The following is a 23,175-nucleotide window of genomic DNA, read 5'->3' as shown; positions in this document are numbered from 1 at the left end:
TACATATATATATATTATATATATATATATATATATATATATATATAATAAAAACATCCATAAAAAATATCTGTCTTTCCTAACGTTGCGATCAGAAGACTACATTATTTTGTGTGCGTTTCCGTTACTGACTGCTTCGACGAGATTAGTTTCGTCCTTCACGGCCGATTGTTTGTGCGTTTTCCATGACAGCCCTAGACGGGGTGGAAGTAGTATCGCGATCAAACCCAATAAATGCGGGAGCAGGTACAAATACCTAATAACAAAGAAAAAGTAATGCGTTAGTCAAAGTTGGGCTTGATAATTAAGGATATATTCTTCGATTCAAAATTCGAATTTTCGATGTCGAAGAATACACTCCTACGATCCTAGTTAACAATGGATGGCTTACAGGTACACTTTGATGCTTGGTACAAATTCTAATAATATAAAGCTGAACGTCATGTAGGCCATTAGAATTCTCGTCGTAATAAACGTTAAGACATCATAAAAAATCTTCTTTCGTTGAGATTCCAGGAACATCGGCCGGATATAGCGACGGGTCTATTGCAAGAATACAGAAGATTGAAAATCAGCGCCTGTTTCGTTCAAAATCCTTAATATGCAGCACAACAGTTTAAATCTACTAACTGAACGTGCCGCTACAGTGAAGAACGCTCCGCTTGCGAATGTGAGATAATAGCCAGGATAAAAACCATGCCATAAAGCGGACAAGGCGTATGTATATATCACTTTGTTACGACCAGCTCGTTCGTACATGATTGATCGTAGCCATAAATTTGTGCCCTTGTTCCAGCTGTCGATGCTATCCCTAAGATTAAGCGATGTCTGAAAATTGATCAAACAGTAAACTGCAAGAATAATTTTAAATAAACATCCATCATGTATAGTGCCGATAAGAAGACGAATTCGAGTGTTTCGTTCTTCTATAACATTTTATCGTAAATTATATTTTAAAATTTTAATTACGTTAGAACCTCGTAATAGCGCACAATTCGAGGTTCTGAACTTAATAACAAGGTTATCCTCTTCGCTAAACTTCACTAAATCATTAAAGGCCCTATGAGGGATTGCTGTTAATCTATACCCACACACTACTCACGTGCGTAATAGAGGAAGGAATTTATGCGCTAATTCGAAGTTTGCTATTACGAGTATACTTCTATTTATACATTGTAAACAGTACACATATCGCACCTCAAACTTAAAAACGTCGACGTTCGAAGCTAAGTCCCAGCGGGCTTTGCCTCGTTCATCATAACCGTTGAATCCAAGGCCAGAATTATTACATATGGCATCGGCGAACAACCATGCGTGGTAGTATTTGAAACGCGCGAGCATAGTCGTCAGCATTAAGTACAATATTTTGTAAAATATATTTGTGTTCTCCAGGAATTCATCATCTAAAAGAAAAATATATCATTAATTACGGCGATATGTACTATACGTGACAAGATTGAAGACGAAGGATTCAAACAAACCTTTTACATACTGTATCGGGAAGATCGGGATAAATGTGATGAATATAATGGCGCATACTAAACTTGCCGCGACTTTTTTCACAACGACCAGAGTGGGCGACGGCTCCAGAATAATCTCCTTTTCTTGGCTACTTTTGTCATAGAATCCCTAAAACAATTGTTACTAAAGTAAATGTTTTTTTAATTTATATTATTATATATAAATAGCAATTGTTTGCTTAATTGACAACTCTATAGTTTACACAACATTATATTATAAAATAACCCATTTTTATCTCAAGATAAAAGATATCAATTCTAAAAGATTTTTAACAGGCATTTTAAAGTTTTATGTCAGTGTTCTTACGGCTAAAGATTTAGCACCAGGCAAGTGATGTCCATGTATGAAATCGATATAATCACGGTAGAAAATCACTGGACCAGCCATTAAAGCTTGAAAGTGAAAGATGTAGCTAAAGTATTCCAAAGTAGTTGGCATCTTCCTGTAAAGTTAACATTAAGAAACTATTTTTTGTAGTAACATACACAATAAAATTGAATATTTCTCCACTTGCGTCGTTTTATTAACAATTCATTTGTATTAATAAATTTTTTCAGATTGGAATTTAAATATCATTCTCTATTCTAAAAACGTATTAACTATTACAAATATTGCGATTTTAGATATAAATATATGTATAAACAGATTTATATATAACCATTTATAAGTAAAAATACATTTTACTAATAAATACGATTTATAACACTTTGATGGCCGCTGTCACGTACACGTGATTTCGTTAGCCAACAATCGGCATCACACGACGTGATTTCATGATTCTTAATGTCTATATTTTAAATTCACATTTCAGTTCTTTTTTTGTTTTGTGATTACATTCTTAGGGCCACATTCACCATTGTCGGTTTATTTAACCAGCCTAGTAACTGTAATGAAATAGAAAGAGATGGAACTATTTCTATATTTTTCTATTTCATTGCAGTTACTAGGCTGGTTAAGTTAACTGAGCTTGATGAAAATGGCCCTTAATGTTTTACAATTGTTTTGGGCGATATTTTTAAAGATCTTTCATGCTTTACTTTAATCAATCTGAAATAATATTTTATTATATTCAAATTTCTTATTTTTAACTTTTAATAATTTATATTTTATATATTTGTAAAATATTCTAAAAAATATTTCGAAAATTATAATATAAAATTAAAATATTAATTCAAAATTAATAAATTAGGAGAGACTGAGACCGGTAATAATTTTCGAATAATGATTTTAAAAAATGTGGATGTAAAATTTTGAAATACTATGTATGTTATAATATACATGTGTCCCAGAATGACCGCTAAATATTTCGTGTGCTAGTACAGCGGACTAAATTGAGTCGAAAAGCCTCTACTTTTGCAATTTCCGCAATAGTTAACAAGATATTAATATCGCCGAATATTGGTTATCAATAAGTTTTTTATTCAAGTACTATCAATTTAACAGAAAACCAGCAAGAGACAAAAATTGTTTTCTTCTAATAAAGCTTTTTTAAGAATTATTTTTAATACCGCATTTTCTCATGTTGGTAAAAATAGTTGCCAATAAGAAAATGCAATATTAAAAAGTTGATAAAAAATTCTTAGAGCTTTATGATAAGAAAATGAACAATTTTTGTTTCTTGCTGCTTTTTTGTACAGTTGATAATACTTGAGTAAAATATTATTGAAGACAATATTCGGCGAATTTTAGTAATTAATATCTTGTTAACTATTGCGAAAATTGCAAAATAAAGACTTTTCGACTCAGTTTAGTCCGCTCTACTAGCACACGAAATATTTGGCAACCATTTTGGGACACCTTGTATATTCCTTATGTATTAAAAAAAAAATATTCTTAAATAATCAAATAAGTTATTTAAGTTTAAATAAAGTTGCGAAAATGTGACAACTGGAACGGTACTTCTCGCATCCTTGGTTATCATACATTTCAAGTTTGGCAGTAACATATTTTTAATGGATATAATACACAAATAATATAGTTTTTATTTTAATATTCTATATTTCAGGAATATATATATATTTTTTAATCATTAAATATGTAACTTGTTTTCGTACTTTAACTTCTATACGCGAAAAATAAAAAACACGTTTATATAAAATATTATATTTGTAAACATATTTTCTTAAAACGTATCGATTTAAAGAGATTAAAATTGACTGTCACCTACCTAATCCCAACTCATTTGGGTCAATCAACTTCACATGGTCGTTTTTAGGAAAAAAAAGATTGTATTTACAATTTTGTTATAATAGTGATTAACTAATTACAGTAAAAATTATATAAAATATACCGTTTTCTATGATTACAGGGCAATCGCAATTAGTAATGCCAAAAACTAATCAAAGAACCACACACAAAAAAAGATAAGAAAAATTTACTTACCAATTTTATTTTTTTAAAAGTCGCTGTAAAGTAATATACGAGTATACTCGACGTTTTTTGCATCAACCATTTCATGCAACAATTTAACATTGTGTTAGAAATTTATAGTAAAAAAAGGAGCATGTTTTATCATATACTGAGTGAATTATTATTAGCTTTTGACAACCCTGTGTGACAATCACCTAGCTTTCCTATATTAAATGAATAAATAATTTCGTATAAAATTTATTATATTCTTATTAATAAAAAATTTATTATATTCTTATTAATGAAAAATAAAAATTATATTTTAACGTTAAAATAATAATAATTTCAATATTTTTTTGATAATAAGTACATCTGCTTCAACAGTTACGTTATAAACAATTCTGGAAAGTGCTGTCGACAAGCACAAATATTTGCGTAAATATGCAGTCATCAAAGTGATAAATAATGATTTTAACATCAAAACAATTACCAGGACTGTTCATTACGTTCATAATATTTCTTGTGCTTGATATAAATAACAACGCGCACGGGAGTTTCACCTTTGCTGGTCGTAAAATTAGTTCCTTTTCATGAACTTTTTTAAGAAAATCTACACGGAGAGAATTTTCTTTTAAAATTTACCCTGAAAATATGACAGTCGTGGGACAACATTGTATTTCGAAGATTTTTACCATACACTTCAGTAAAATTGATCAAACTTATTTTAAACTTTATTGTAGTTTTATTAATGAATGAGAGGGATTTATGTTAAAATTCTTCAAAATACAATGTTGTCCCACGACTGTCATATTTTCAGGGTAAATTCTAAGAAAAAATTCTCTCCGTGTATTATATAGAGAAAAACGCGGGTTTTTGCATGAAATTATGTAATGTTTAAACAGTAAAAAAATTTTTTAATTAGATAAAGATGTATTTTAATGCCTCCAAATAGTGATTGAATTAGGGATCATCTGCAAAACATGTTTCCATGACAGAAGTAATACAGCCTCTGTAAATCATGTGAAATCAAAATTTATTCCGTTTTTATTAATTACATAAATTATGTTATGGCATGAACTAAAATTATGTCAATTGTCCGAAATTTGTAAGAGTGGTGGCATTTTTTAATACAAAATTATTATATTTTTTTTCCCTAAAAATTAAATACTTTTTTGTTAATAAAAAGTCGAATGTTTGTTGTAAAATCATAATTCTAGTGCAAGTCATGCGCAAAAATATTAGGATCAAGAAAAAAAAGGAAGTCGATATCTTAATTCATTTTTTAGTTATCAGTTTTGTCGATTCGAAAAACATGGTTTCAAGAAAAACGCGTTTTGAAGTTTTAATTTGACTTTTTTCGTGCAGAACAAAAGTTTCAGTGCACTTACGGTTATTTTACAATATCAGGACCAAGGATGGGAAAGTTACTTTGTAAAAGTAATTAATTACAGTTACAGTTTTTTTCTTTAAAAAAGTAATTAATTACTCTTACAAGAGTTATTGACTCTGAAAAGTAATTCGTTACAGTTACAATTACTGAAAAAGTAACTTTAAGTTACTTTTTTCATAGGAATTTTTACTAGTAGTATCAATACCATTAGGGCTATATTTAGAAACGTTATCCAACTGCCTTCATGTATCGTTTTACTCTTGTTTTTCACGTAATATTAAACAAGGATGATACACGGGGTCATCAGAGTAATGCAGTCAAGGACAATTTAAAAAAAAGACTGGCTTACTTATTTATATGTTATACAATTTTATTCAAAAAGATAAAAAAATTGTATGGCAAAGACGTTTTTCGTTAAAGTAATTTAAACACATGAATATGAATATGAATATAAAATACCACACATATACAATGTTTTTTGTAAAAGAAATTATTTTTATATTCGGCTAAAAAAAAAAGTTGCAAACTTTTTCTTTTTTTTTAAATTCCAACACTAATCCAAAATAGTTTACAACCGTTCACTGAGCGCTCTTGCATTTGATTGACGGATTTCATTAGATCCAAAAATATTGACCAAACAGATACAAGAGTTCATTGAATGCTGCTTTAATTAAATTGGTTTCTTCCGATTAATTAAATGTTTCGAAATATTTGTAGTGCCAAGTGGACACTATCGCACATTAAATTGACAAATAAGTTTAAAATATATAAAATAACTATGAAAGAAACTATTAAATTAGTTACTAGTTACTTAAAAGATGTAACTAAGTTAAGTTATAATTACAGATGGAAAAAAAAGTAACGAAGTTAAGTTACAGTTACTGAAAAAAAGTAACTCTAATTTTAACTTCGTTACAAGTAACGAGTTACTTTCCATCCCTGATTAGGACTATATAATAATCCTTCCTCCTCTTCATAAAATTCATTTTCCGCCAATCTCTCCAATCGCTGAGCTGTTCTGGCTTCTATTGATGATTTTGACGTATGACGATTTGTCACGTGCTGTCCGTCTTTTTTGACGGCAAATACCTTTGCTACCTGTTCAAAACAAATCCTTAGAACGTTCATTATTCTTAATAAGCTTACAAAACTGTCGTTAAAATTGCATGTTGCCAAAAATTTTGCGGTAGATATAATTTTTGCTCCAGAAAAAATGTGCGTGTAGTGCCAGAAAAATTCCGTCGTAACTTTTATTTGTGTATATCCTCCATCGCGTTAACAAATTATCGTCGGAAAGATTCTCATAAATGGCAGATTATACTTCAGAAGTCAAGGTGGATTGTAATTATAATCCTGAAGCGTGCCATTAGCGGTGTTGCTCCGCAACACGCCAACTGCACCAAGAATCTGACTCCGGCGGACAATGAGAATGTATGGATTGTTCGTCGGTCGATATTTTAGGATAATATGTAACCCATATTGCATTTTTCATGTTCTGTAAAGACTCTGTGTTTCGTAGTATTGCTAATCCGTAATGAGTAGTCGGATCTGTAATTAATTTATTCGTTAATTTTGCTCTTTCTTTTCCACCAATACCTTGTATAATTTTTTGATGTTTCTTAATCTGCTTCCCGTACGCTTTTGAACGTGTGAAATGCATTCTTTTTTTTTCCAATAATTCGTCTCTACATGGGTTTTCATTGAGTAAACTTTTGAAAGTCTTTCTATCTCCGTCATCTATATAATTTTCGTATTTAACGCCGTGTAAATCTTGAGATGTTAGAACTATTTCGATAATGTCATCAACTTCCATTTTTCCAGCGCTTTCTGAGTGATTGATGGTGTACTCTTTTTTATGTTCTTCTTGCCACAATAACTTTTCTATAGAATTATCATTTTCTCAAAGTGAACAAAAGATTTGACTACAACATCCAGCACCTTATTTGTATACTTTCCGATTAGTGTAATGACGCCAAATAAGGACGAAAAGCCTCTTTTACTCCATCACCAGATACAGTTGATACCATGTACCATCACCAGATAGAGTTAAATGTAAAGGCTCATTTCCAGCTCTTGCATTTTCTTCGGTTTCTTGTTTTGCAGAGTTTTTTACACTAAGATCACGCACAGTTTGTGCAGCTGTATTAACTTTATCCATAGCAAAATAATACATATGCGTAGTAAAATCTGTACATAAATCCATAAGACCGCAGAATATATTTAAGCCACACAATGCACAAAACAAGCATCACAAATTCCATGCGTCGATTAATCTTAAACAACTGATTATTAATAAGAAGGTAAAAAGGAATGGTTCCTGTTCTGCAGTTACATCCGATGACTAATTAAAATCCTAAACCCATTTTTCTAATCTTACAAAAACAAACTTCTTTTTTGCAATCTCTGCACATCAGTATTTCAGCTAATTTACCAAAAATCGATAAAAAATTAATAAAATAATAACTTTGCAACACCCACTTGCACTATCATTAGATTCTTTCAATTTTTTTGCCGATGCACTGGCAAATTCTGTTTCAAATTCGCATGAATATCGATTCCCATGAAAATATCATTTCTTTCCTTTATATCCAAGTCGATTATTATTATCAAAAAATTTCTTTTCACGAAATATTTTGAAACACACACAACCGACGATAAAAACTGAGATTTGAACAGATCTAACTATTTTCTATCTGTTTCTAGTATATGTAACAGCAAGTCTTTTTCTGGACCAATAGAAACTCTCAAAGAATAAATTACAACCGACATCTATCGGTTTTTCTAAAATATGACCTGAATAACATTTACAAGAGCTGCTGCGCTAGTAAGTGCTCCGTGCGCTCTTACGTATTTGAGCTCATGACTCCGTTAATATTGCGAATTTAAAAAATCCTTTTATAGGGATATTCTACACATATGTAGGAATAAAAATAAGCAAAAAAATCAATTTTTTGATGCCTGCAAAGGTGAAACCCCTTTTAAAAGAGCACATGCACTCACTGTACAGCCTGATGACGCTGCATTGGTGTCAACTCCTCTTCGCGTCGCGTTAGCCCATCGTGAATGCTGAACGCTAAACTAGTTACTTTTTGCGTTATAACCATGAGAGGCCCTGAAAAGAATATTCATATATGTTACAAAAGCAGTGCATGAGAATAATGATGAGTCTTATCGTCTTATCACTTGCGAACAAGACGTATTGGCGTGTGCATAATAGCGAGACATAATAAACGCTCAATATCATATACATACTGCTCAATAATCAATATCATACTGTGAATGTGATTATAAAACATCGTTCATAAAAAATAAGGAAAGTAGACTTATAGGATGAATACGAAGGATTTAAGCGCACAAAATTGATATCGAAAATGACATTTGTCTACTTAGAAGAGTCTAAATAAACAGATGCGTCACATTCAAGGCGTGAAACTTACATAATCGCAGGCAGTAAGAAGTGACAACATCGCGAAGATGTTATTATTACTTTAATAATACGGTCATGCTTAGGAGAGCGTAAAATGCTGCAATCGCATTGCATTTAAAGAAACTGCTGAATATAAATACAAAATTATAGATGTAATTATAAAAAAATTTGTACAAAAAATCTACAGTTTTTCTTCTAAAATTATTAATTCTTTATTAATTTATATAATATACAGGGTGTTTGGAAAATAATAATCAATCTTTCGCATAGGGGCAGAATGGAACTAAACGAGAAGAAAAGTCCTCTACCATTTTGCAATTTTCGTAATAGTTAACAAGATATTAATTGCTAAAAATTACCGAAAATTGGTATTCAATAATTTTTTACCCAAATACTATCATCTTTACAGAAAAACTACAAGAGACAAAAATTGTTTATTTTCTTCTCATACTCTAAGAATTTTTTCAGAATTTTTTAATACCGTATTTTCTCATGTTGGTAAAAATGAGAAAATGCAGTACTAAAAAGTTGATAAAAAATTCTGAAAAAATTCGTAGAGTGAGAAAAAATTCTATAAGAAGAAAGTAAACAATTTTCGTCTTTTGCAGTTTTGTTGATAGTATTTGAGTAAAAAGTTATTGAAGACCAATTTTCGGCAATTAATATCTTGTTAATTATTGCGGAAATTGCAAAATGGTAGAGGACTTTTCTTCTTACTTTAGTTCTTTCTGCCCCTATGCGAAAGACTTATCATTATTTTCCAAACATCCTGTATATATACACAGGATGTCTCACAACCACCATACAATAATTTCATAGCGTATTCTAGAAGTAAAATATCCTAATATGAAAATGTCGAGGTTACAATGGTTTATGAATTATAATTGATCGAAGATACGTAATTTATAAATTCAAAAACTATTATAGCCTCGACATTTTTATGTTAGGATTTCGTTTTAGAATGTTCCAAAGAATCCGCAAATAATAACAGAGGATATAAAAGTAAAATAATAATTTTTGACTTATAAGCATTTAAAGAGTTAACTTATAATTCAAAAAATGATTCAACAAATAAGAATTTAAGAGTTAGATCTTAGATACTTAAACAATCTCCGCGTTAATTTATATACCACATATGTAGTCATTTAAACTGCGCGCCGAATTGGTTTTTTTGAAGTTAGAAACGTAATTGAACTACTATAGTAATATCACAAATTAAATTGACAAGCAATTTAATAATTTGATACTCAATCAGACATCCTATAAGAGAGATGTTAATGTACTGAAAATCTGTAAATAAATTTATTGCGAAAAATATTATCTTGGCCGGGCGTCGAATTCGGATCTCAAAAAATTATTGTCATCTTGACATTTTCGTATATTACAATTTTTATTCTACCTCTAGAATACGCTGTGAGAATGCCGTACGTTATAAGACACCCTGTGTGTGTTTGTTTATTTAAAATGTATACATATATTTAAAATACGGAATGCTTTTATGCAACGGAAATTATATGAAATAGCTATCTTCAAACAAGCCGAGTGAAATCGTGAGTTGAACGTACCAGTGATGTCGAGCGTGTACGAGCCATAATCGTAGATCTGCCGGTGAAAGTGAATGCACGATAAATAGATTAACGCAATTGCGAGGACGACCCTGAAACACATTCAGATGCACATGTCAAGTTCGTGCGGCCATCGTCTTTACTCGCGTGATTTTGCTCGCCAGCTCAAACGTGGTTAATTTGACAATAAGCACGCGATTCATTACGTCATAAATGCAAACGGTCGCGTTAAGTGCACTTTACGCTGCGAATAGATGAATCATTGTTATCAATAATATGCGCACAATCTTTCCTTGTTAACTTTGGGAGAGGGAGAAGGCCTATGCTAAGCACAATGCTAATTGTCTCAGGATGAATTATGCATAATTCATCCTAAGAATGCATTATTTGATAAAGCGCACAAAGCTGATTATCCGACATTTTATAATAAAAGGGAGAATTATAACTATATCTAATAGAAGTTGCCATGATTGACTAGAATACTGATATAATATTTTTAATGCATACTAAAGATATACCTACAATTCATATTCATCTCACCTCTGCATATTCCGGGGATTTTGTGTGCGCATCGCTACATAACATAATGCGGGAAGAATAGCGAGATGGATTGCTTGTCTGAAAAAGAACATTGATAAATGAAACTCTTCTGTCAAAACAAATATAGACCGATACTTGATAGCACGCTGACAAAACAGTTGCAACTGAAAGAGTTAATCTTAAATGATAAATAACTTAAAACGGAGTATTTATGTATCAAATATGCTTACCAATACTTTGCGTTAACTCCTTGTCAATATCGAATTGACACAAGGTGAAGACTCATAAAATCTCAGAAAATATTATATAAAAATATAATTTAACTACTGTAATTCTAATCATATAGTTTGTCTAACTGGTCTAACACTAAACTAAATATTATTTAGGCAAGCAATAGAGATGAAAAAAAATTATAAATTGGAATTTCTTTAAATAGCACATATTTAGTATTTCAAGTTACAACCATTTTGCAACAAGCAAAGATTCATATACATTACTTTTACATGAATGTAAGCTTACCTGCCAAAGCAAAAATATCCAAGAGCAAGGCCAATAGTAAGGCCATAAACATGTTTGGCAGCGGGGGTAGTAGCGATGGGGCTCAGAGATGATCTTAATAATGTGGCTAATATGAGGGCTGTGAATTGCGTTAAGACAAAATTTACCTGTACAAACAGAAGAAACAGATTCATTAAAATCTATTTTTATCAAAGCTCTTGCTTAATTATTTATCATATAATTTATAATATAATAAACAGAAGTGTGAATTTTATTAGTTTGAATCGCGTCCATTGTAATATTACTAAATTATGTCTTGTATGCAAAAAATACCAAGTACAAGGTATTTGTATTTGTTTTGAGAGATGTTTATTATTTTTTTGCACTATCATAAGAAGACACTTTCCAAGAAATGTCTCTTAAGCTCCTTTTAAATGTTTCTTTCTTTATTTCCTAACGATATATACTTAACGTAGGTGCTAGATTCATTCGCCGCAACAACTTTGCAAACAACGCCGAGATACGCGAATAACGAGGTCATTCATCTTTGCATCAGTGGTTACTGAACTCACCGTATTAAATTGGAGTAAATATTCCCGATGTATTTTGCTGTTCACAGTAAATAGATTTATTTGTAAAATCAGGTACATTATTTTTTCTTTTCTAATGGAAACTAATAACTAGTTTTATTATTTTTATGGAAATATGAAACATTGTAAATTTCATTTTAAACTAATAAAGTCTATATGAAACTGAAAGAAGTAGATAACGAAAAACTTTGTAAATTCTTCGAAAACAATAAAAATTTCATAATTTTATTTTAAGTTGCTTATATGACTCTTTTTATATGATTTTTCTAAGATATTGTAAGATAAAATTAAAATAATAAATTAAAATTGGTGTGTGTGTGTGTGTATGTGTGTATACATATATATGTGTATGCATATAAAACTTACATCTTAAGACTATAGAAAAAAGTACATTGTTGGCCATTAAAATTGTAAAAAAGACTGATATATCAAAGTAATATTTATGTGGCAGATATTTTTGACACATGAAATATTTAGAAACTACAAACGTTTTTTTCGTTGTTGTATAATATAAATGACCAGTAATATACAGGGTGTCCCGACCTTTTTTGCCAGTCCGCTCTATCTACACTTTTGTGTAGATAGAGCGGACTAAACTGAGTCAAAAAGTCCTCTACCATTTTGCAATTTTCGCAAAAGTTAACAAGAATAACGCAATAGTTAATTACTAAAAATTGCAAAATATTGGTCTTGAATAATTTTGTATTCAAATACTATCAACTTTACAGAAAAACTGCAAGAGACAAAAATTATTTATTTTCTTCTCATAAAGTTATGAGAATTCTTTCAGAATTTTTTATCAATTTTTTAGTACTGCATTTTCTTATTTTTATCAACATGAGAAAATACGATATTAAAAAATTCTGAAAAAATCTCAGAACTTTATGAGAAGAAAATAAATAATTTTTGTTTCTTGCAGTTTTTCTGTGAAGTTTATAGTATTTGATTAAAAAATTATTCAAGACTAATATTTTGCAATTTTTAGTAATTAATATCTTGTTAACTATTGCGAAAATTGCAAAATGGTAGAGGACTTTTCGATTTAGTTTAATCCGCTCTATCTATACAAAAGTGATTGGCAAAAAAGGTTGGGACACCCTGTCTATTATAAGAAGTCGTAAAAAATTACGTATCTAGATAACATGTATCTTACAAAAAAATTACCATTAAATATATTATAACAGTGGACACAAATTATCGATAATTTGTATTCATTAGTACATATAATGAAGCCATTGATAAAGCATCAACGTTAGGTGTATTCTTCAAGGTTTATCTTTTCAAAAGACTTTTAAACACATTTATATTTTTGTTGTTACAAATAGAAATTATATAAACAGAAATAGAAATTATCCTCCTACTCACCTTTTTTTTTCTAATCACGTTTGTATTTTTAAGCACGTATCTATTTAAATAACTGATCTCGTTTTCTGCTAGTAGGACGCACCGCTAAGAATAGCACGATAAGGATTTCGCTAAAAATAGAGAAGGTAGTGGCGCGCACGTCGATCATTCTCTTAAAGAACGCATCGTAAAATCCGACCGCTTGTTATGAATTTGTTACAATTTAATTTGGTATTGTTGTTACTGTTTTCTTATAGCAAAAAGATAATATAACTTCACTCCACCGTCTATTTTTACTTACGACCTTTAGCGATGTGAGGCGATTCGTAAAAACTATGCAACACAGTGTAATAAATCCCTTCATTACCTGTTGCGTCTGCTTAAAATACTATATTTAATGACGAATTTAGCTCGATATTCATAGTCAATCCTTATATTTAAAACCATCTTAAGATATTATAATCACAAGTCGTATTATAGTATCTTTAATATGCTTTCTACAATAAGTCATTATCTAAGCTTTGAGTCTAACGCTATATGAAATTAATCAATCGTAATTTTTCTTCTCACATTCGACTGTGATTGGTTAATGTCTTATAATTTATAGGTTAAGACTTAAAATTTAAGTAATAGCTTATTGTAGAAAGCCCATAAGACATTACTTAAGACAGTTTTAAAATAAGAACAGACTATGCCGATCTTAGACTTCTTTCGCTTTTAATAAATTATAACAAGTGAAGAACATAATAAGTAGCAATAGGTGTAGAGATAGTGTTAAGAAATATTTTTTTATATAGAACTGATCCCCCCCCCTCTCTCCCCTCTCTCCCCCCTTCTTATTCCTCCCCCCCCTCACACATTATGAAAATCATGGTTAATTTTCAATTATTAATCTTAATTAATTCGTTCAAGTTTATCTGAAGACCAACAAAAAAAGAAATTTAAAAAATAGCCAATAAGAGTCATCGCAGACGAGCGTAGTGTTCATTTTTTTTATTAATATATTACTTAAAACGCAATTGCAAACATTTCAACTATAGTTTGATCCTCTTCAGTGTAAACAAATATAGAAAATATTAAATTAGAAAAAAACTTAAAGAGAATACAGAAATTATTTGAGTAAATAATAGAACACGTAAGTATATAAACATGTATAAGATCCACAGAGTATTCACGAATTCGAGTTTTCTTGTACTGGAGAAAACTAAAACCATAACATAATTGAAACGTTTACGATTGCGATATTTATGTAACATTTAACAATAAATGTCTAGATACTGCGCTCCGATATCTCGTTGACTCTCATTGGTCATTTTATCTCTTTTTTTATTGATTTGTTAGAGCCTTTATTATTTCAATGATTGTTTACCTTACATCGCAAAATAATTATCTTAAATCGAATAAAATATTGATATTTCTTTTCCTTTTCTCAAGATCTGTATCAGTTGTTTATTTCTTTTATCGTATTTTACATATCTCAAATGCGTCCAGATCCGTTTGATAAGTATAAAAAAACCTCTTGAATAAATAAATATCGTATTTACAAATTCATTACTTTATATATTTCGTTCCCTGACGGAGCTTGAATTCCCCTTCAATTCTCTCCTCAATTTTAAGCTTATTGTCGATATTCAGGATGTTCAATAGAATCATATACAGGATGCTTCTTAAATAGCGGACATTAATCATATAACGTTATTCCTGATTAAAAATTGAGTCGAAAAGTCCTCTATAATTTTGCGACTTTCGCAATGATTGAAATATTAGTTTATAAATATTGTCGAATAAGCGCGTATCCGGCTGCCCAACCATTAACTATCACGAAAATTGCAAAATGATAGAGGACTTTTTAATTCAATTTTTTATCAGGAATAGCATTGTGATTCGGTAATCACTTACTCTCTCTCGGCAATCTTTAGAAATTAACGTTTTATCAATCATTACGGAAATTGCAAAATGATAGAGAACTTTTCGGCTCAATTTTTAATCAGGAATAGCATTATATGATTAATGTCCGCTATTTAAGAAACACCCTATACAGCACATTAATAAATACACTTTTAAAAACTATATATATATATATATACTTATGAAAGCTGTGTTCGTAACATTCTGTTTTGATTAAACAATACATTTTTATAGTTTATTTATTTTATTTATTATTTCATTGTTAGAAATTAAAAAAATAATAACGGAGAGAAACTTCTAAATGTTTTTTTAAAATACTTTAACTCAAACTAACTTATGCAAAGTTTCATTGCAATTCACCAGTTAGTTTAAAATTTAGAACAAACAAATATTTTATTTATTTACTGGACAGCTAATTTCTGCATCGTAATATAACTACTTTACATAAATAATCTTGAATACATAAAGTATTTATATTAAAAATTAAGATTTTTGTGATTTATTTTATAATTCCATATATTTCTATCTAGAGCACAGATTAAGAAATATTTCTTATTGAAATAACTTATGATCCAGACGGCAAACCGTCATTAAAAATTGGTTGTATTACTTTTAAATGTGAATTTAGAATAACTTATAATTTTTACATATTTTTTTTATTATTTTGAAATATCTATCGAACATCCTTAAGAAGATTTGACACTGATATAAAGAGAATACTAACGTCACTATATTTTTTTCAACGTTTCACTTTAATAAAGATTAGACGCATTTTATTCGATCGCGCTTCAATCGGGTTAAATTGATAGTTTAGAGGTGCGGTCGTTCAATTTGCTCAAGGTAAAATTTTATTAGTAAAATCGGAATATATAATCCAGTTTGATTCGCAATAGTCTTATCATCACGTAAACTAACATTTTTGCCTATTTGTGCTATGCATTCTCTTATCATGTTATGTATTTCGTCTTCGTTTCCTTGCATTTTTTTAATGCATTCCTTGTCCCTCTTCACTGCATTTGCGTTTTCAAGATAATGTTTACAATTTTTTTAAAAAGAAACTTTTATATCAGCATCGCGATAACGAAATCATCAGGGACTTTTTTAAATAAACAACAAGCATTTCAAACAGAACTGCCCATAGACTTACTTATTTCTTATTCCGAAACAATGAAATATTCGTAGCTGTCGAATATTTCCAATATAATATTATTAAAACAGTTCCATAGAACGACGTAGAATGACGTTCGCAAATTTGCAAATGCTTTGCTATAAAATTACACCAATTTCAGTACGCTTAACACGTATGCTACTTATGTTAGATAATTCGTGTATTGTAACTCATTGTTAGAACGGTTCAAGTTCGGAGCGAATTCAACAAATTCTGAATTTTTAACCTAATCGTCGATTAATTTAGCAATGTCGATAAAGCATTAGTTATTCTGATACATTAACAAAATAATATACTTAACTTACTAATAATAATAACTCAATCATTAATATTTTTTTAATAAAATATTTTGTCCGAAACTTACATAGAAGTTTTGAAATAAACTTTTCGTACAATCGAATAGTACAAATTATTAATGCAGTAAATTATTAATAGTAATCATTAATACTAAATTATTAAAAACTAAGTTACTATTCATATTTATAATAGAATAATTAAGTTACCATAAGTATTAATACTTGTAATAGAATAATTAATCAATGATAAGCGATATTAACACAATTAAATAAATAGAAAAATTGCCTTTTCATGCAAGTTAATCTTGATGTTTAATAATATTTCAATGAGAATTTATATATAGTGAGTGCAAAAAGTATTGGTAAAGAAAGATATCTTTTATAAAAAAAATTACAATATGTAAATTTTCTAGCTCGGAATTGTTGAGTAAAAATTAATAATTAGAAAGGTTAAATAACACGAGCAACGTTTATTGAATTTTTAAAAATAAACTAGTTTATTACAACATACATTAAAAATTAAACTAGTTTTTTTCCACTATAAATTAATCGGAATATTTAATTCTTAATGTATGCTGTAATAAACTAATTTATTTTTAAAGATTCAATAAACATTGCTCGTGTTATTTGACCTTTCTAATTATTAATTTTTTCTTTTACAATTTTGTTTATAGAAATTAAATATTAAGCAATTTATTAATAAAGAATATAATAGATATCGTGTATTTCACAAAACTTTATCTAAAAAGATGTAATAATTAAAATATATTATCTCAATAAAATAAGCAAAAGTGAAAAAATGTATTATTTGGAAACAAAAAGAATTCATACAGTCGAGAAATTTAGCTTTTAAAGCCGGTATTCACAATCCGTTCTTTCTTATTTCAAGTACAGTACAAGATTACTACATTAGAATGACTAGAGTAATGTTTTAAGATGTTATTCAACTCTATAAGTGGTTTGTAATCTTAAAATTGTACTCAAGATGATCATAAATACAAGAACACGAACTATGAATATCAGTCTAAAATCATAAACAAAATCTTTTGTTTGTATTATAGGACAGAACGTATTGTTCATAAATTGCTAATTAATGTTTATCTTCTATAATATTTTAAAATAAAAATCTCCTCTATATGAATATTTTTTGCATTTATTATATATATCCAGTTTTGTAAAACAGCACAATTAATACTTTGTTTAGAAGATTAGATTATAATGATAAATGATATAATTAGAAAATTTGCAGGAAGTAATTCGTCGGCTAAATTAATCGCCGATTAAGTTATTCGGAGTTTGATTGAAGTTATTTACAGTATTTTAAGTGAACAACATTTCGTTGTTATCGTTTTAGCGATAAAATAAATTTAATCTCTCGCAATCAATTTGTGCGTTGGATCGCTCAATCAAGGCTGAGTTGTTTCACTTTTCGATAAACTTCAGTTCACTGTCTTACTCTCTTATGTTTTTATTCTTTTACTCTTCTGTTTATTCAATAAGTAAATTACCACATAGTTTATCCAAAGATGAGATAACCGGCGCCAAATAGTTTCGAATTTTTTAAATCGATACACTTAAACGAGGTGATGAATTTGGCCGCTAAAATTCGATATCAATGCGTTCGAGCATACGTAGAAAAATCCGAGAGAAAGGCGTGTAATCCGAATGATAGGAATATTCGCGGTTGTTTGTTTTGGCTCTAACAATAAGGGTGTTACAGAACGGAATATCTGCGCGTCGTGAGTCGTGACGAATGCATCTTCCGATGTTGACGCTTACGTCATCGACGCAACTATGGGATGTACGGCGTAATTTTATATAAACATGTTGTGTTAAATTAGAAAAGAACTAAATCTTTTTACGAGATTTTTTATAATTTCTTTATGCTTCTTTATAATTAGGAAGCGATCATGTAACTTTTTTCTTAGGGCGGAAAAAGTAAATAATTTCTCCATTACTTTCAATAATAATTTTCATGTTTCCTTTTGTTCGTTTCTTTAGGGAAAAAGTTATACGATCGTTATCCTGAACTAGTATACACTCTTTAGGTTTGTTTTATTATTCCTACACTCTGCACTCTCTACAACTTTCCTTCTTGCTTTCGCGAATTTTAAACATATATTCATTTCACATACCTACGTACTTAGATTAACTTCAAGTACAAATAGTCCGTTCTTATTTTAAGATCATTTTAAGTAATGTTTTAAGCTACTACTGCTTTACGGACAGTATTCATAAATTGTTTTTATTTTAAAACCGTCTTAAATAATGTCTTAAGATGTTAATACGGCTCTATGATTGATTTATGACATCTTAAGACTGATAGTTTTAAGTATAAGAACTGATTATGAATAGCTTTTGGTACTAAAATGCCTATTTCTATTAACATAGATTAATTTTAATCTCGGTTTAACTTACTCTTTAACGTTTTATAATTTTGAATTAGAAAAAGATAAAAAGTTAAATCGAGATTAAAGTTAAAATTCCACATTAGTAGAAACGGTCAAAAGTAAAATAGGTACACATTTGAAATTCGGCGAAGGAAAGTTTTAATGCAGTCCAAACAGTAATAAAAAAACAGATCTATATACGAATTGCCACACTTTCGTCCTTTCTTCCCGCAATAGATCGAGAAATAACGTATTTTATATAATTCACAATTAATTAAGAAGAGAATGTTAGAAAAGAAAATGTAGAGAAGAGAATCTTACACTGTTAAAAATTTCATGAAATTTAATATACTTTTAAGTTACACAATTTAAACTTAATTTCATGACATTAAATTTAATGTATTTATAACTGAAAAGTATATTGTATTATACATGTACATGAAATTTGATGTATTTTTCATAAATTTAATATATGTACACGGTCCTTACATTTAGGTAACTACTGTAACTATTTCTCTGTAACTTAATTTTCAGTTAAATCATACATTTTAATTTCGTTCATAACCACAAGCTTCATTTACATGTAAAGGAAGCATTTCTAACAGTGTACAGTTTTGAACTTTGTCGCGCGCAAGTTTAAAATGCAAATATCAAACTAGATAAAAAATTCATAATTAAGTGAAGAATTATGGCGAAAGAAAAAAACATTCGACCACAATGCACTGAAAGCCTTGACATTATGCCTTGACAATTGACCTTACTTGAAAGGAAAATTTACATAGCTGTGTAACTGCGTTATAAATATAAGATATAACATCATTCATTTAGCGCTACAATTAAAGACTATTTCAAAGTTTAAAAAATTTCTATCTGCATCAAATTGTAGCCATAAGTCATGTTCAGCAGAACGTTTAATTTTGCAATTGTTGCAAGTTTCCCTGATGGGCTTATATTTTTACATCGAGAGGAATAATCCTATCGCGAAAAATCTAGGCTACACAATTTTTTTTTTATAAAGTTCTCACATCGGAAATTGCAAATTTGATAAAAAAAAAAAACTGCGAACTCGAGGATCGAGGAAACTTGTGAAATGACATCTGTCAGAACCATCAATTAAATTAACGCAACTCGCGAAAACGTAGGTCATGACGTTTTTTTTTAATTACGATCATCCAGCTAAGATTATGAATTTTTTTTCGAATATATAAATCATAAGTATGTAATTTATGTTAAAATGCTCTGTCACTCGTTTTTTATTCTCATTTCATTCCTATGCAAACTATCGGACTAAAAACACGACCGAGGCGCGACAACAATCGAGAGGTGGGTTGCATTTTACTATAAATTTATCAAGTACGAATTTTTAATTTGCTTTCGCAAAATGTATAACGTGGAAAGGCACGACGGAAGGATCGATATCACCCCTGTTGCCACCCAGGTCAGGAATCTGCCGGAGGACAGCGGCACCGACGAGTACGCGGCCGGTCGCTCCTCTCTCGTAGACGACGTCGGCGTCTCACCTGGTCGATCGGTAATCCGACGAGGTCCGGGAGCCAGGAGAAGGTGCGGAAGCCATCATAATAGTCGTCTACGGCCATTGTCACGGGGACTCGCCGAGAGTTGGTCCTGTTGCTCCGACGTCGTGGTCGCGCGAAGCCCGGTCGTCACTGGCGGCGAGCGGCGAGAGGACGTTGAGGAGGTGGAGAGTTGGAGACGAGCAGCGGCTTTCAGTCACTTTCAGTCTGTTTCAGTCTTCAGGGAACGTTTCGCCGTGCCAGTTTGCGCGTCTAACGCGCGAACACGACGTACACCTACAGACGAGCGACTGCGAACTAAGTGAAATCTGAAACTGAACAACACGCAGCCGGCTCTTCGCAAATCGTTCGCTACCGGCATTCAGACAGAGGCGCTCATATTACTCATATAGCGCGTCACGCCGGTCACGCGGTTCCCGCCGGCCAATCGGCTGCGAGCGAATCCACGCCACAATAGTTCTTTTTTTTTATTACTTTACTGAACTGCACTCATTGCACTACTTTTTCTCTCGCTTTCGCAAAATGCTAAACACGTAAGTTGTTAGTGATCATGACCCAGTTATTGGATAAAATAACAACAATTTTTTAATTAAGTTTTTAATGATATGTACATCAAATAAATTTGTTATACTAAATTTTTACAAACGAATTTATTTAAAGTTGTAAATACCATTGAAAGTTTAATATTTAAAATTTTTATTTCGTTCAATAATTGGGTCATGTCCATTAATTAGTATATACATACATTTATCGTACTTATTTCAACTCAAGTATGTATATGCAAAAGAATTCATTATTAATTGAACTATAAAAATAGACGTAATAAAATGTGTCTGTAAGTACCTACGTAATTATAGATCTGTGGCGTAGAAACAGCAGAAGTAGAAATGAGCTTTTGAAGAATTTATCAAAATCTCAATCGCGTGATTAATCACAATTTATTATCGATAATATGACAGTTCGAACGCACGCGCAGCTAATGTCATTTTCCATTTTTTCTCTCTTCTGTGTTCTGAACTTTTTAACACACCAATTGTGGACAAATAGAACGGACTAAACTGAATCGAAAAGTCCGCTACTATTTTGCAATTTTCGCAATAGATAAGGATATATTTTGAAAATATTTAAAAAATTATGGAAAAATTACAGATCGTTTTATATTGCATTTGAAAGTACTAGAAAAAATTTCGCGGCGATGTTCTACATGGATAAAAAATTATTTCAATAAGAATAGATATATATATTAGATATTTTAGATATATCTAAATTTTTTATTTAAGTACTTTAACTACATATTCAAGATGATTTACAATATAATATAAAGCTTTATTGCAGAGATTAGTTATTCTGTGAATAAACAAAATTATTTTATTTATTTATTTATTTACAGAATAACTAAACAGACAATCACAATAAAACTTTGTATAAATTATCTTGAACACTTAAACTACTTACATAAAAATTGAATTTTTTTAATGTTGTAAATAATTTAATTTTAATAACAAATAGACTAAATAAACTGTAAAAACGTTATTAAATATATAGATATAATTATATATATTATATATAACATTTTTTACATTTTATTTAGTCTATTTGTTATTAAAAATTAAATTATTAACTTTCATATGTATATAGTATAGTGTAAATATTTTATTTGAAGTGTAAACATTGAACACATTTCCAAATTTAATTTACTTTGCAGGGACTGTATGACCAATACAATACGTCGTTAACCAGATATTAATTTCTAAAGATTGCCGAATAAGCGGGTAAAAAATCGACACATAAAACAACTTTAAGATATCTTTCAGAGTTTTTTTATGAAATATCTTAAAAGTATTAATTCTTAAGAACTAAAAATATGTTAAAATTGTTTTATATATCGATTTTAGACATTGTGCTCATTGGATAACTAAAAAAAATAATTGCGAAAAGTTTGGGACACTTTATATATTTGTGTTGAATGTATGTATGCGAGCGCAAAATACACACACATGCACACACGTTAAGCTTATTTTATATGACAGATAAGAAGCTGTGTTCAGGCGCTCACGCGCTGTAAGCTTTATTCTATCTTTTATCACGTATTATATGCGGAAGGAAGATAGAATGAAGCGCGTGAAGGTCCCAAATACAGCCTAAATGATTTAATAGGATAATTTAACCAAATGATTGTAACTGGATAATTTATAACTTGTAGTTATAAAGTTTAAGACTGATAGCCTTTTTGTTGTTAATTATCTTTTTTAGATTTTTTTATCAACAAGATTATCTTATCGTTAAAAAATGCATGTTCGATTTTCATTAATATTATTTTTAAGTATTATTCTTCAAGAGCATGTATATTATAAAATTTATATAAATAAATCTGATGTCCTTCTTATAGACGTGGAGTTATCGAGGTCACCTTTGATTTTTCTTGTCAATGAAACTTTTTTATACCGTTGATTTAAATCATAAATCTGAAATTAATTACTGAAATAAAAAAAAATATAATAAACAAATTGAAATAACTATTTTGTATAGGGTATAAGTATTAAAAAGATTTTTTGTACAACAGTTTTTGTTTATGTATATGTAAATAAATTTCATATACATAGAATTGTTTTTATTTCTTCTATATTGGCGACAAGTTTAAACGTATTTGAAAA

At 29.7% G+C, this 23,175-nt stretch overlaps 1 protein-coding gene across 3 annotated transcripts; it reads right to left on the bottom strand.

The window, feature by feature from the left end:
- Positions 1–60: 60 nt before the first annotated feature.
- Positions 61–21,470, bottom strand: oys (lysophospholipid acyltransferase 6). Of its 3 annotated transcripts, none has more exons than XM_018509812.1 (12): positions 21,365–21,470; positions 20,507–20,797; positions 11,312–11,457; positions 10,793–10,870; positions 10,253–10,344; positions 8,261–8,372; positions 1,828–1,963; positions 1,482–1,629; positions 1,198–1,403; positions 631–828; positions 392–543; positions 61–256 (listed from the first exon to the last, which is right to left on the bottom strand). In XM_018509812.1, the coding sequence occupies exons 2-12, from the start codon at positions 20,582–20,584 to the stop codon at positions 100–102; spliced, it is 1,503 nt and encodes a 500-aa protein (XP_018365314.1). In that variant the 5' UTR covers positions 20,585–20,797; positions 21,365–21,470; the 3' UTR covers positions 61–99. The 3 variants fall into 3 exon arrangements, with proteins under 3 accessions (XP_018365314.1, XP_018365313.1, XP_018365312.1); XM_018509811.1 differs by having other exon boundaries at positions 20,507–20,829; positions 21,369–21,470; XM_018509810.1 differs by lacking the exon at positions 21,365–21,470 and having other exon boundaries at positions 20,507–20,982.
- Positions 21,471–23,175: the final 1,705 nt, after the last annotated feature.

Source organism: Trachymyrmex cornetzi, unplaced genomic scaffold, assembly GCF_001594075.2.
Source record: "Trachymyrmex cornetzi isolate Tcor2-1 unplaced genomic scaffold, Tcor1.1 scaffold316, whole genome shotgun sequence".
Classification (NCBI taxonomy): Eukaryota; Metazoa; Arthropoda; class Insecta; order Hymenoptera; family Formicidae; genus Trachymyrmex; species Trachymyrmex cornetzi.
This window is presented reverse-complemented; position numbering and strand designations above follow the sequence as displayed.

Bases quoted from the DNA above. Each gene is read 5' to 3' on its own strand.
- oys (XM_018509812.1), bottom strand. From the start codon at position 20,584: ATGGCCGTAGACGACTATTATGATGGCTTCCGCACCTTCTCCTGGCTC. The intron at 1,964-8,260 runs GTGAGTGCATGT...TTAACTTTACAG, and splicing joins CAGCGTCATCAGGCTGTACA to GAAGATGCCAACTACTTTGG. The intron at 829-1,197 runs GTGCGATATGTG...ATCAATTTTCAG, and splicing joins TCGACGTTTTTAAGTTTGAG to ACATCGCTTAATCTTAGGGA.